General features: G+C 42.2%; 1 protein-coding gene across 4 annotated transcripts in view; it reads left to right on the plus strand.

Annotated features, from left to right (window-relative positions):
• The window catches only part of kif18a (kinesin family member 18A), a 109,319-nt gene that overhangs the window by 77,646 nt on the left and 16,110 nt on the right, over window positions 1-15,563 (plus strand). For all 4 annotated transcript variants that reach the window (XM_043705435.2, XM_043705436.2, XM_087996306.1 and 1 more), the window contains exons 12-14: window positions 1,177-1,298; window positions 5,313-5,554; window positions 7,328-7,417. In XM_043705435.2, coding sequence (XP_043561370.2) covers window positions 1,177-1,298; window positions 5,313-5,554; window positions 7,328-7,417 — 454 coding nt within the window. The remainder of the gene's footprint in view (window positions 1-1,176; window positions 1,299-5,312; window positions 5,555-7,327; window positions 7,418-15,563) is intronic.

The raw sequence follows: 15,563 nt of genomic DNA on the forward strand, positions 1-15,563 counted from the left end.
GGGCTGAAAAAACTATGTAGGGGTGATGCAACCCTAGCAAAGGGGCTCATAACAAGGGGGTTACAGTCTCAAAGTATGTGACAGGCCATTTTGAATTGAGGTGTGGAGAAATTGTTTCATTCAAAGGGTGCTGAACTTTTGAAATTCTCCATATCAGAAGGATGTGAAGGCCAAGTCACTGAACATACAAACAAAGAAATAGATTTCTTGAAGTTAAACATATCAAGGAGTATAAGGAGAGGATGGGACTATGGCATTGAGATAGAGGGTCAGCTGTGATAATGTTGAAAGGTGAAGTGGATTTGGGCCAGATGGTCTACACTTGTTCATATTTATCATGTTTCTCTGTAATAACAAACTCAGGAATGTAGCATCAATCCCAGCTGAAGTGAACTTGCATTGAATCAACAGCAGGAAGGAACTCTGAGAATGATCCTAAGTATTACCTTATGTAACATGGGACAATTAATACAGGACTCGATGATTCAAATCAGTGCTGAATCAAAGCTATTTCAATGGTGCCTTTACTGGTATCTGGGGTTGCTGTCAGGGCAGGTGTGCTGCTAGTTAAAAGATTGTTTGAGTTATTGAATGGTTGATGTTCTTAAAGCAGCAACCTTCATTATTTTAGATACAAATGAACCATTGCACCATGATGCAAACAAGCAGGAACAATAAATAAACAAGTTGTGTCAAAGGATAAGTATGTGTAAGAGAGGTAACACCTGGATCGCTATAACCGTGCTCAATAAAAGGCCATATGAAAGGAGGTATTGTTGTGCAGTGGTAGCATCCCTACTTCTGAGCAAGGCAGCATGGGTTCAAGTCCCATCTGCTCCAAAGGTATTTAATAGCATTTCTGAACATGTTGATTAGAAAATATCTCGGAATACTAGCAAATTGGCATTGCATAGTGATTAGTGGCTCATGTGTACAATAAGTGCTGTGGTTTGTTAATCCTAATAAATAGAATCTATTGTTTCTAACTTTGGGCTATATTTGCTAAATGTATGTGGGTAGTTCTTTTACTTTAGTAGATGCACAAACAGGGATTCTCAAATTCTTGAAGTGTTTTCTAGTTAACCCTGCCCTGTGTTTCTACCTCTAACTTTTGATTGATGTGGGGTGTAGTCAGCAAATTTGCCCTTTCCAATTTTTTTTTATTGTTGTTGATAGGTCCTTAATCAAGATCTACAGCACAGTCATTTAAAGATGGAAGTAATGGACTTAAAACGACAAATTCAACATATGAAACAGTTACTGTCTCTCCAAACACCAGAGAACAGAAGAACAGAAAAGTACAGTAGTTTTGAACTTGTGCTAACATCTTGATTTCCAGGAAAATATTCAGCCTGACATTTAGAATTTAATATTAATTTGTAATTAAAATGCAGGCATACTTAAGTGCTATTGCACTTTATTTAAGGAATTAGATTTTTTAAAAAGTTTGGAAAGTTGCATTCAAATCACTAGATGCAAAAGGAGCACTGAAAGAGAAAATCCTCCTTTATAATCATGAATACTCTTAATTCCAGTGATATTAATTTAATGTATTGTAATTGTCCAGAATCTTCAGCAACTTTCTAGCTGAGGTTTTGAAAAATTGAATTAATGTTTAGAGTCCAGTGACCTTTCTTCTGAAAAGGCTTTTTCTTGCTGCTCCTAGTTCTGAGGAAGGGTAACTGAACTCAAAACTCTAACACTTTTTTGTTTTACTCCACAGATGTTGCCAGATCTGAGTTTTCCCATAAGTTTCACTTTTTGTTTATTTAAGATCTCCAGCAACTGCAGTTCTTTGGTTTATTTTAAAAGATTATAGCCATATATTTTTTGTTTAATTCCATTTTTGATCTGATTTTGCATCCATCTTACAAGGCTTCTATTTGTTTGTGATCAAGTATCAAATCAATTTCCTGTCATGACCAACATGGGCCTTTCCATGTTCTCACCTCCAAACGGACCCCACCACCAGGGATATATTTCCCTCCCCTCCCCTATCAGCGTTCCAAAAAGACCACTCCCTCCGTGACTCCCTTGTCAGGTCCACATCCCCCACCAACCCAACCTCCACTCCCGGCACCTTCCCCTGCAACCGCAAGAAATGCAAAACTTGCGCCCACACCCCCCCCCCTTACTTCCCTACAAGGCCCCAAGGGATCCTTCCATATCCGCCATAAATTCACCTGCACCTCCACACACATCATTTACTGCATCCGCTGCACCCAATGTGGCCTCCTGTATATTGGGGAGACAGGCCACCTACTTGCAGAACGTTTCAGAGAACACCTCTGGGACACCCGGACCAACCAACCCAACCACCCCGTGGCTCAACACTTCAACCCCCCCCCCAATCCACCAAGGACATGCAGGTCTTTGGACTCCTCCATCGCCAGACCATAGCAATACGATGGCTGGAGGAAGAGCGCCTTATCCTTCGCCTCGGAACCCTCCAACCACAAGGGATGAACTCCGATTTCTCCAGTTTCCTCATTTCCCCTCCCCCCACCTTGTCTCAGTCCCAACCCTCGAACTCAGCACCACCTTCCTAACCTGCAATCTTCTTCCTGACCTCTCCGCCCCCACCCGCACTCTGGCCTATCACCCTCACGTTAACCTCCTTCCACCTATCGCATTTCCAACGCCCCTCCCCCAAGTCCCTCCTCCCTACCTTTTATCTTAGCCTGCTGGACACACTTTCCTCATTCCTGAAGAAGGGCTCATGCCCGAAACGTCAATTCTCCTGCTCCTTGGATGCTGCCTGACCTGCTGCGCTTTTCCAGCAACACATTTTCAGATTTCTGTGTATCATGTGTGTTACTGCCCAATTTACAACACTCAACTTTGTTCAGATGGGGAAAAGTTTGAATATTTCAGACAAGAATTTAATTTCAAATCATTGGGCGTTTTGTGATATTTGATGGCAACTACTGCCAAATTAGGAAAAAAACCTAGTGTTCTGGTCTACTCCATTGTAGCTTAATCCTGACATACTATATTAGCCATGTGGTTAAGTACCATAACCTTCCAAAGAAACATGGAAAATAAGAGCAAGAGAGTAGGCCATTTGACCCTTCAAGCCTGTTATGCCATTCAGTCTGATCATGGCTGATCATCAAACTCAGTACTCTGTCCTTGCTTTCTCCCCATACCTTTAGATCTCTTTCACCTTAAGAACGATAACAGATGACTCTTGAAAACATTTAGTGTTTTATTTTCAACCGCTTTCTGTGGCAGAGAATTCCATAAACTCACTGTACTCTAGGTGAAGGAATTTCCCCTTACCTCACTCCTAAATGTTCTTCTCCATATCCTGAGACTGTGATCCTTGGTTCTGGGCTCCTAGTGATCAGGAACATACTTCCTTCATTTACCTGTAGTCCTGTTAAAATTTTGATGATTTTTGAGATTCCACCACTGCCCCCCCCCCCCTCCCCCACTTGCCTTAGTGCTCTAAACTCCAGTGAAAAGAGTCCTAATTGATCCAGTCTCTCTCCATACATAAGTCACAAAATATAAGACTGGTGGACAAATCTTTCATGATCAAATATGGAAGAGCTCGCCATTAATAGAAACAAAAACGCTGAAAGGAAAAGCCAGGGAACTATCGACCACGTCAGTGGTAGGGAGGTTGTTGGAGGAGATTCTGAGGGACAGGATCTGCATACATTTGGAAAGACAAGGACCGATTAGGGATAGTCAGCATGGCTTTGTGCTTGGGCAATCATATCTCAAATTTGATTGAATTTTTTGAGCGGTCACCACAAAGATTGATGAAGGCAGAACTATAGACATTGTCTAATGGAGTTGAGGAAGGCCTTCAATGATGTCCTGTATGGTAGACTGGTCAATAAGTTTAGATCACATGGGATCCAGGGAGAGAGCCGGAGATGTGTTGCTGGAAAAGCGCAGCAGGTCAGGCAGCATCCAGGGAACAGGAGAATCGACATTTCGGGCATAAGCCCTTCTTCCTGAAGAAGGGCTTATGCCCGAAACGTCGATTCTCCTGTTCCCTGGATGCTGCCTGACCTGCTGCGCTTTTCCAGCAACACATCTCCGGCTCTGATCTCCAGCATCTGCAGACCTCACTTTTTCCATCCAGGGAGAGAGCCAATTAGCTTGATGATAGGAAACAGAGGGTGGGGCTAGACTTGTTATTCAGACTGGAGGCCAGTGACTAGTAATGTGCCACAAGAATCAGTTCTAGGTCCACTGTTGTTTCTCATCCAAATTTTTGATCTAATTGACAATATAGGAAGTATGATTAGTAAATTTGCAGATTACATCAAAATTGGTGATATAGTGGACTGTGAAGGATGTTATCTACGATCTTGATCAAATGGATCAAGAAGTGGTAAGTAAAGTTTAATTTAGATAAATATGAGATGTTGCATTTTGGTTAGGCAAGCCAGGGTAGGGCTTATGCAGTTAATGTTAAGGCCATGGGGAGTTTTGTTGAACAGAGGGACCAAGGGATGTAAGATCCATAGTTCCTTGAAATTGGCAGTGCAAGTAGATAGGGTGGTGAAGTAGACAAAAAAACTGCAGATGCTGAAATCCAAAGTAGACAAGCCGAAGGCCAGAAGAAAACAGCAAGCCACGCAGTATCAAGAAGTGGAGAAGTCGACGTTTCAGGTGTAACCCTCCTAAGGATTACACCCAAAGCATCGACTTCTCCACCTCCTGATGCTACCTGGCTTGCTGTGTTCTTCCGGCCTCCTGCCTGTCTGCTGGGATGGTGAAGAAGGCATTTGACGTGCTTACCTTAATTGGTCAGAGCATTGAATATGGGAGTTGGGACATCTTGTTGAAGCTGTACAAAACATTAGTGAGGCCACTTTTAGAATACTGCATGCAATTCTGATCATCCTGAAGGATGTTGTTAAACTATAAAAGGTCAAGGAAGAATTTACAAGGATGTTGTTGGGACTAGAGAGTTCAAAGCGAAAAGGAGAGGTTGAGACTTTTTTTCCCTGAAGCGTTGGAGACTTAGGGGTGACCTTATAGAAGTTTATAAGATCATGAGAGGCATAGATGAGGTAAATAGCTAAAGTCTTTTTCCAAGTGTAGGGGAGTCCAGAACTAAAGGGCATAGATTGAAGGTGAGAGGGGAAAGATTTAGAAGGAACCAAAGGGCCTGTGTCCATGCTGTATGACTCTATGGCACTAACAAGAATTTGTTACATGAAGAAAGGAAAATTCCTCTTGGTAATTTAAGGCAAAAAGAAAAATGTGTACGTTTGTGTGACTATAATTTTATATGATTTGTATAGTTAGTCCTGACACAATAATTATTTGTTGCTTTCTCTTCACAGACTTATAAAGAGTTTACTTCCTGCATTCTGCCAACTGTATCAAACTTCGAAAGAAGCTGGACTTGCTTCAGCAGCTACCATGGGTGTATTTGTGGAAATGGAACAATTAATTCATCAGGAGAAAGGGATTGCATGGGAAGATCAGATGATGGAATTACCAGAAACTATACCTGATGAGCAGCTAAACATTTCCTCCATCATGAATTACTCCCAGCTCACCTATTGCCAGGCAACACCATGCAGTATGTAAACTAATGCAGTGTATTTCACTCAGCTGGAAAGATGAACGATTGCATAATTGCAGATGATGCATTTCTAACCATTTTGTAGTTTGCTGTTGGAAAGGATACTTCACCTTTACAGATGCAGAAAAATGCTTTTACACAAAGATCAGAATAGTACAAACAGATATATGATTTTTTTTCTCAATCTAGTCTAACTGGGCTGTATCCAAAAAGGTTTAATCTTACTATTTCTGAATTTGTGGCCAAAACAATTCTATTATAGAAACAGAGAGGAATAAGGAGCAGGGCAAGCTGATTTTACCTTTCAAGCCTTCTCCACCATTCAATAAGAATGTGGCTGATCTGGTTTTGGTCTCATTTCCATTTTCCTTTTTGCCCTTAGACATTAGATCAGGTCCCAGAGATTAATCCACCTTTATTTTCTCTAAAATCTCCCAAACTTCCTCTTCTGTAACGTGAACTGTTTTTTTAAAATATCAAAGTTTATTTCTCTGCATTCTCTGAACTCCATTTCTTTCTCTATAGTAAAAACTGAGGCAAAATTTTGTCAAATGTCTCTAATCAATTAGTTGCACACGATTTTCCTATCACAGAGCAATGTTGCCTATGCCTGATTAAATCATGATCATAATGTACTCTCGCACCTTCCGCCTGAAGGTCCTTAGGCTGACTGGCCCATAGTTTCCTTCTTTCTGCCACCTTCCTTTCTTGAATAATGGAGATACACTTTTTATTTTCCAAACCACTGGATCATTCCAGAATTTAAACAACTTTAGAGGAATATAACCATTGCATTGACTATCTGTACAGCCACTTCTTTTAAGACCATAGGATACAGGCTCTCTGGTCCTGGGGACTATCAGGCTTTAGGTTCAATAGTTTTTCTAATGCCTTTTCTTGATGATAGTGATTACATTGTGTTCCTCTCTCCATTATTCCCTTGCATTTCTATTATCTCTGGGAAGTTTTCTAAGACTTCTACCACATAGACAAAAAGAAAATTGTTTAAAGCTTCCTCGATTTCTTTGTTTTCCACTATCCGATCCCCAGACCGACTCGAGAGGCCCACTGCTCGCTGTAGTTACTCTTTTCCTAATCAAATACTTTTAGAAACTCTTACTTTGTGTTTTATATTAATAGCTAACTTTCTCACTTACCATGCTTTCTGCCTCTTTATTATCTTTGTATTCATTATTTGCTGCTTCTAAAAGTCTGCTCAATCTTAATTTACTACTTCAATTGAATATCACTCTGCTTCAATATAATGCCATTCATAATTTTCTTGTTTAGCTACAGATGATGCATCCTCCACAAAGGCACTGCCTTTCTCACTGGGATAATTGTGGTTTAGAGTTACTAAGAATCTAATTAAAAGGCTGCCACTGCAACTCGACTGTCCTAGTTCTTTTGCCCAAAACATGGATTTTCCTGGTCCTTGGATGCTGCCTGACCTACTGTTCTTTTCCAACACCACTCTAATCTTGTCCTAGTTCTTAACCTAGCGTACCTTAGCTAGCTCTCCCTATACTGTCAAGATTACCTTTCATTACAGACCAGTCTGGACCCCCTCAAAACATTTCAGGAAAGTAGCTAGACTAAAAGAACCTTATTTGATAAAGTTGTATATTCAATGGGATTTCACTATTCCAGTTAATACGAAAGGTCAAAAGTGTGTGTGGCTTCTCATCTATAAACATCATTTTATGTACATTAATTATATCAATCAGTCATGTCCTACCTCCATGTCATTTTGTTTCTGAATATATTTAGATTCAGAAGGAAGTCCTTCCAGACGTTTACAGGTAACAGCTGAAAAAGTCAAAAATGGCAAATCTCCTGTTCAATTGACGTCATCAAGAGGTAAGTAGAACATTTACCAAAGCATTCAAGAGTGCACATTGTTAATGTGCCAACATATCATATCAATGTGATTCAAATAAGCTTTCTGTTTGCATTAGCTACATTACAGTCTGCTTATAGTTGATAATTTAATAATGAATCTGCTCATAATTTAAGAAAATCAAAATTGGGTTTGTTCAATTTTCATCATGTGCAATGGATTTTTAAACTCTAGGTCAGCATGCCTGGGCTAGACCATGACCCTGTGCCCTGGGTCATTTCCAATGACACACTGTGGCTGTTGTTTGGATTAGCTGTGTAGTAATCTGGAGTTGCTCAACTCTAAAATAACCAACTGTTGAGTTCAGCTGATAATAGTTTTTTTTTGCAGTTAATCAGCTCCTAATCAGTTTTAAAGCTGGGCCAGAGCAGAAGTTCCATTCAACAAATGGAGCTATTCAGGTGCACAGATACAAAAGTTTCTTTCTATTAAGTTTTTTTTTCTGTACACTTGTGGGACATAGGCATTACTGGCTGGCCAGTATTTATTGTCCTTAAGAGGGTAGTGGTGAGCAGCCTTCTTGAACTGCTGCAGTCCACATTTTGTGGGTAGACCTGCAGTGCCCTTAGGAAGAGAATTCCAGGATTTTGAGCTAGCGACAATGAAGAAATGGCAATATATTCCTAAGTCTGGATGGTGAGTGGCTTGGAGGGGAACTTGAAGGTGGTAGTGTTCCCGTGTACCTCTGCTCTTATCCTTCTAGATGGAAGTGGTCATGGATTTGGAAGGTGCTGTCTAAGGATCCTTTATTAATTTCTGTAGTCCATCTTGTAGATGGTCCACACTGCTGCTGCTGAGTGTTGATGGTGCAGGGAGTGGATGCTTATGCATGAGATGTTTTCTCCTGGATAAAGTGGGAAGTATTCTATCACACTTACAACTTGTGCCTTGTAGATGGTAGACAGGTTTATGGGAGTCAGGAGGTGTTACTCAACGCAGTATGCCGATGTCCTTACCTGCTCTTGTAGTGACTATATTTCTATGGCAAGTTGAGTTTATTGTTGTTCTATTTGTTTTCATCATCACTTGTTAGACCTGCATATAAGCATTGTGTGATTCTTGTACAAGGGCACTCTGATCCCTCTCTACCACCAAGTTCTACAGCCTTGCTCCATTTAAATCACATGCTGCTTTTCCTTTTATTCCTGCCAAAAGGACAAATTTAAATTAATCCCCATTCACCAAAATTGGCTTAACCCCTCTCTGTCCCTTTGCAGACTCTCCACCTCCTCTGTCAACTTGCATTCCTACCCATCTTGGTGTCATCAGCAAATACAGCTATCCTTCATTTATACAATTGATACAATTAGTACATAGTTGACCTAGCATTGATCTCTGTGGTACTACACTGGTTATAGTTTGTCAACCTGAAAATGACGGATGTATCCCTGCTCTCTGCTTTCTGTCAGTTAATCAATCCTTTATCCATGTATAATTGCATGCATCCATTGAGGCAAGTAGGGGATTCTGAGTTCAGGAGAAGAGGAGCCTCCGCTTTTAACCTTTTCCATTAGGTATGAGATTCTTGCTCCCTGTCTGGATGAGGAAAAGGGCTGCGGGGTGGATGAGACAACTGACCATGGCACCATGGTATGGAAGGCCATTCAAGAGGGGTGAGCAAAAAGACAAGTGGTAGTTATAGGGACCCCGATCATTAGGAGACAGATAGTGTTGTTCGCAAGCCGGATAGGGAGTCCCACGTGGTGTGTTGCCTGCCCAGTACCAGGGTGTTGACCGGCTTGAAAGGATGCTGGAATGGGAGGGTGAGGATCCAGTTGTTGTGGTCCAAGTTGGGATTGACAACATTGACAAGGGTAGGATGGAGGACCTGTTTGGGGATTACCAAGCACTGGGAGCGAAATTAAGGAACAGGTTCTCAAGGATCATAATCTCCGGATTACTACCTGAGCCATATGCAAATTGGCTTAGATTCAAGAAAATTAGGGAAGTGAATGCGTGGCTAAAGGAATGGAGTGGGAAAGAGGGGTTCCATTTCATGGGGCATTGGCATCCGTTTTGGAAAAGGAGAATCTGTACCAATGGGACGGTCTCCACCTGAACCGATCTGGAGTGTTCGAGCGAAAAGGATAAATAGGGTGATCACTTTCAATTTACTAGAAAATACCCAATTGTGCAATCTCTCTTTGCTTAATCTTTGTTCCTGAGACAGTCTCTCTCCCCCCCCCCCCCCCCCCCCCCCACGTCACCTTCCATCCCAGGGACAAGTCTCATGAACTTTCTTTACACTCCCCCTCTGGCAATAAAATCTTTGAGAGAGAGAGAGAGAGAAGGTGAGACCAAACGTCTACCAGGTGCGGTCTAACCAAGTTCCTGTACCTTTTGAAGTAAGACTTCATGACTCTTGTACGGAAATCTTTTTGCAGTAAAAGCTAATGTTCCATTCGCCTTCCTAATAGCTTGCTACATATTGGCTTTCAGTGACTTATCAACAAGGACACCTAAGTCTCTTTGTACATCTCGGCTTTCCAACCTCTTACTATTTAAGAAATACTCTGCCAATCTGTTTCACCTCACAAAGTGGTAATCTCACATATTTCCCTCTTAAATTCCATCTGCCAAGTTCTGGCCCAATTATTAGGCCTGCTCATTTTTTTTTTATATGTTTTATATCTTCCTCACAACACACATTCTCACTTCGCTTTTAACCATCTGCAAATTTGTACATATCCTATTTAGTCCTAAACAAAAATAGAAATAGCTCAAAAAGCTCAGCAGGTCTGGCAGTAGCAATGGAGAGAAATCAGAGTTAATGTTTTGGGTCAAGTGACATTTGTATTTAGTCCTGACCTCCAAATCATTGATATATATATATTTGATTTAATTTATTATTTTCACATATACCTAGGTACAGTAAAAAGTTGTTTTGTGTGTAGTACAGGCAGATCACAACATACAAAGAGCAGAGGGTGATTGAGCAGAGCAACGTATACAAAGTTATGGTGGCAAAGACAACTGGGACCCTTGTACTCCACGAGTGACAAACATCCAGCATGAGAACAATCCATTTATTCCTATTGTTTTCTGTCTGTTAGCCAATCCTTAATCAATGACAATTAATTACCTGCCTCCCGTCTGGTTTAATTCTTCTAATTAGCCTCCTGCCAAATACTAGCAAAGGACTTCTGAAAATTTAAGTGTACTACCTCCATTGGCTCTCCTTGATCAACGTTGTTGGTACATTTTTAAAGAAAATCCAAGTTTCCATTCGCAAAACCATGCGATAACATGTCCTATCAGATCGTTAACAACCAGGTCTCTTTTTATCCCATGCTTTATATTAGAATCTAACGTTTTCCTTGCTGCTGATGTGAGACTAACTGGTCTACAATTCTCTGTTTTCTCACTTGCCCACTTTTAGGATTTTAAAAAGAAATTTGGAAAACCAGCCTTTTTCGTATTTCTTTCATGGGATGTGGGCATATCTGGCCAGGCAAGGATTTATTGGCCATCCTTAATTGTTAAGATTTAACTACATTGCTGTGAGTCTAGAGTCAAATGTTGGACAAGCCAGGCTAGGAAAGGATTGCAGTTGTCCTTCCTAAGGGACATTAAGGGACACTTTTTTTTTCCCCTCTGTTGTTTCATGGTCACCGTTAGACTCTTAATTACAGATTGTTGTTAAATTCAAATTCCACCATCTGTTGTGGAGGGATTCAAACCCGGTCCCCAACACATTACCTGGGTCTCTGGATTAACAGTCCAGCGATAATACCACTAGGCCATCACCTCCCATAATTTTGGACTAGTAAGTGCCTGCCGGTGCTCACCTTTTAAATTAGAAAACTTTTCATTCCACGTGTCCACATTGTTTCCAGTGTCTATTCCCCTAACTCCCTTTCCAACTCATTTACAAACACTGGCAAGGTATATCCCTCAGGATTTCCTTCAACAACTTGCCCACCACCGATGTCAGGCTCACCTGTCTATAGTTCCCCAGCTTTTCCTTACAACCTTTCTTAAATAGTGGCAATACGTGAGCCAACCTCAAGTCGCCTGGCATCTCACTTGTGACTATCGATGATCCAAATATCTCAGCAAGCGGCTCAGTAATCACTTCCCTAGCTTCTCATAGAGCCCTTGGGTACACCTAATCAGGTCATGGGGGTTTATCCACTTTTATTCGTTTCAAGACATCCAGCACCACCACCTCTATAATAAGGACATTTCTCAAGATGTCACTATCTATTTCCCCAATCTCCTATGTTCTGCTTCACAGTCAACACTGATGCAAAATACTCATTTAGTATCCTCCCCATCTGTTGCAGCTCCACACATAGGCTACCTTACTGATCATTGAGGGGGCCCTATTCTCTTCCCTAGTTGCACTTTTATCCTTAATGTATTTATAAAATCCCTTTGGATTCTCCTTAATCCTATTTGCCAAAGCTATCTCATGTCCCCTTTTTGCCCTCCTGATTTCTCTCTTAAGTATACTCCTACTGCCTTTATACTCTTATAAGGATTCACTCGATCTCTGCTATCTATACCTGACATATGCTTCCTTCTTTTTCTTAACCAAACTCTCAATTTCTTTAGGTTTGCTACCAGTGCCACGAGATAGTGAGGTGAGGACCAGGCAGCAAGTGCAGCTTAACACGTGGCTGTGCACCTGGTGCAGGAGGGAGGGCTTCAGATATTTAGACCATTGGGATGCCTTCTGGGGAAGGCGGGACCTGTATATGAAGGGACGGGTTGCACCTGAACTGGAGGGGCACAAATGTCCTGGGTGGGAGATTTGCTCGTGTGGTTCGGGAGGGTTTAAACTAGTTTGGCAGTGGGGAGGGAACCAGAGCTACATATCTGAGAGGGGGGTAGTTAGATATGGGACATTGACAGGATGTAGTGAATCTATCGGGAAGGTCATTCATGTGATGGAACAAAGGGATCGGTTAAAGTGTGTCTGCTTTAATGCAAGGAGTGTCAGGAATAAGAGTGATGAACTTAGAGCACGGATCAGTACTTGGGACTATAATATTGTGGCCATAATGAAGACGTAGGTTTCACAGGGGCAGGAATGGTTGCTAGATGTTCGAGGGTTTAGAATGTTTAGAAAGTACAGGGAGGGTGGAGTAAGAGGAGGGGGTATAGCATTGCTGATCAGAGAGTGCATCACAGCTGCAAAAACGAAGGTTGTCAAGGCAGGTTTGTCTACTGAGTCAGTACAGATGGAAGTTAGGAACAGCAAGGGAGCAGCTACCTCATTGGGGGGTTTCTACAGACCCTCTAATAGTAGAGAGATTGAAGAACTCCTAGGCAGGCAGATTTTGAAAAAATGCAGATATAGCAAGGTTGTTGTTATGGGTGACTTCAACTTTCCCAATATTGACAATATTAATTACTCCTTAATGCAGATGGTTTGGATGGAGCCATTTTTGTCAGGTGTGTTCAGGAAGGTTTCCTTACTCAGTATGTAGACAGACCAACAAGGGGAGAGGCCATTTTGGATTTGGTGCTCTGCAATGAGCCGGGACAGGTCTCCAATCTCGCGGTGGGCAAACACTTTGACAGTGACCACAACTGCCTCACATTTACCATAACCTTGGAGAGGAAAATGAGCAGTTATCAAGGGAAGATATTTAACTGGGGGAAAAGGAAAATATGATGCTATCAAATGAGTTAGGAAGTGCAGCTTGGGAGCAATTGTTCCAAAGAAGGGGCAGAACAGACATATGAAGACCAGTTTAAGGAGCAGTTGTTGCGAGTGATGCAAAACTTTGTTCCTCTGAGACAGGCAAGAAGGGGTAAGATTAAGGAGCCTTGGATGACGAGAACAGAGGAGCTTCTCATCAAAAGGAAGAAGGCAGCTTAAGGTGGAGGAAGCAAGGATCTCGCACAACTTTAGGTGAAAGTGAGGACTGCGATGCTGAAAACCAGAGTTTAGATTAGAGTGGTGCTGGAAAAGCACAGCATCCGAGGAGCAGGAAAATCAACGTTTCGGGCAAAAGCCTTTCATCTAGCACAACTTTAGATGATTACAGGCTTACTAGAAAGGAGCTCAGAAATGGACTGAGGAGAGGGCACGAGAAAGGCTCGGCGGGAAGGATTAGGGAGAACCCAAAGGCATTTTGCACATACATGAGGAATAAGGGAATGATCAGGGAGAAGGTAGGCCCAATCAGGGATAGCATAGATCCTGAGAAGATAGGGGAAGCCCTAAATGAGTTTTTCGCTTCAGTTTTCACGAAGGAAAGGGACCTTGTTGTGAATGAGAACTTTAATGAGCTGGGAAACCGACTTGAACAGATCAAGATTGACGATGTTGATGTGCTGAAAATTCTGGCAAACATTAAGATTGATAAGTCCCTAGGGCCAGACCAGATTTATCCTCGGCTGCTCCAGGAAGCAAGAAAGGAGATTGCTAAGCCGCTGGTGAAGATCTGTGCTTCTTCACTCTCCACAGGAGTCGTAAGAGGATTGGAGAGAAGCGAATGTTGTTCCTCTTTTCAAGAAGTGGAGCAGGGAAGTACTGGCAATTGCAGACCAGTTAGTCTTACGTCTGTGGTCAGCAAAGTTTTAGAAAGAATTCTGAGGGATCAGATTTATGACTATTTGGAAAAGCATCATGTGATTAAAGGCAATCAGCATGGCTTTGTGAGGGGCAGGTCATGTCTCACATCTTATTGAGTTCTTTGAGGAGGTGATGAGACAGGTCGGCGAAGGTCAAGCAGTGGATATAGTGTATATGGACTCCAGCAAGGCATTTAATAAGGTTTCCCATGGTATGCTCATTCATAAAGTTAGGAGGTGTGGGATACAGGGAGGATTTGGCTATCTGGATTCAGAATTGGTTGGCTGACAGAAGGCAGAGAGCGTTTGTAGATGGAAAGTATTCTTCCTGGGGGTCAGTGGTGAGTGGGATCCCACAGGGCTCTGTACATGGGCCTCTGCTCTTTGTAGTTTTTATAAATGACATGGATGAGGAGGCTGAGGCGTGGGTTAGTAAATTTGCCGATGACAAAGGTTGGAGGTGCAGTTGATAGTATCAAGGGCTATTGCAGGCTGCAGCGCGACATGGAGAGGATGCAGAGCTGGGCTGAGAAATGGCAAATGGAGTTCAACCTGGATAGATGCAAAGTAATGCATTTTGGAAGGTCGAACTTGAATGCTGACTATATGAATAAAGACAGGATTCTTGGCAGTGTGGAGGTGCGGAGGGATCTTGGTGTGCAAGTGCATAAATCCCTCAAAGTGCCACCCAAGTGGATCGGGTTGTTAAGAAAGCATAGTGTTTTGGCTTTCATTAACAAGGGCATCAAGTTTAAGAGCAGCGAGGTTTTGCTGCAGCTCTACAAGACCACACTTGGAATATTGTGTCCAGTTCTGGTCGCCCTATTATAGGAAAGATACGCAGACTTTGGAGAGGATGCAAAGAAGGTTTACCAGGATGTTGCCTGGACTGGAGGGCTTGTTTTACGAAGAGAGATTGACTAAGCTTGGACTTTTCTTTCTGGAGAGAAGGAGGAGGAGAGGTGACCTGATCAAGGTATACAAGGTAATGAGAGACATGGATCGAGTCAACAGCCAGAGACTTTTCCCCAGGGCAGAATTGACTGGCATGAGGGGTCTTGGTTTTGAGATATTCGGAAGAAGGTATGGAGGAGATGTCAGAGGTAGGTTCTTTACACAGAGAGTTGTGAATACATGGAATGCATTGCCAGCGGTGGTGGTGGAAGCAGAGTCATTAGGGATGGTTAAGCAACTACTGGACATGCACATGGACAGCAGTGAATTGAGGGATGTGTAGGTTAGGTTAGGTCATTTTGTTTTAGATTAGGAATAATCCTCAGCACAGCATCATGGGCCGAAGGGCCTGTTATGTGCTGTACCTTTTCTGTGTTCTATACCCACCTATTCTTACAGATAACTGAGATCGCCTTCCAAATTTGTTCCTCAATTTCCCGCTGACTAATAGAGGGTCTATAATGTAATCCCAATAAGGTGATCATCCTTTTCTTATTTCTCAGCTCCACCCAAATAATGTCCCTGGACATATTCCCAGGAGTATTCGCTCTAAATACAGCCATATGCTATGCCTTATCAAAACGCCACTCCCCCTTCTCTCTTGCCCTCCCTTTCTATAGCATT

Source organism: Chiloscyllium plagiosum, unplaced genomic scaffold, assembly GCF_037043375.1.
Source record: "Chiloscyllium plagiosum isolate Xiang-an unplaced genomic scaffold, Cpla_swu_hap1 HiC_scaffold_18, whole genome shotgun sequence".
NCBI classification, from domain to species: Eukaryota; Metazoa; Chordata; class Chondrichthyes; order Orectolobiformes; family Hemiscylliidae; genus Chiloscyllium; species Chiloscyllium plagiosum.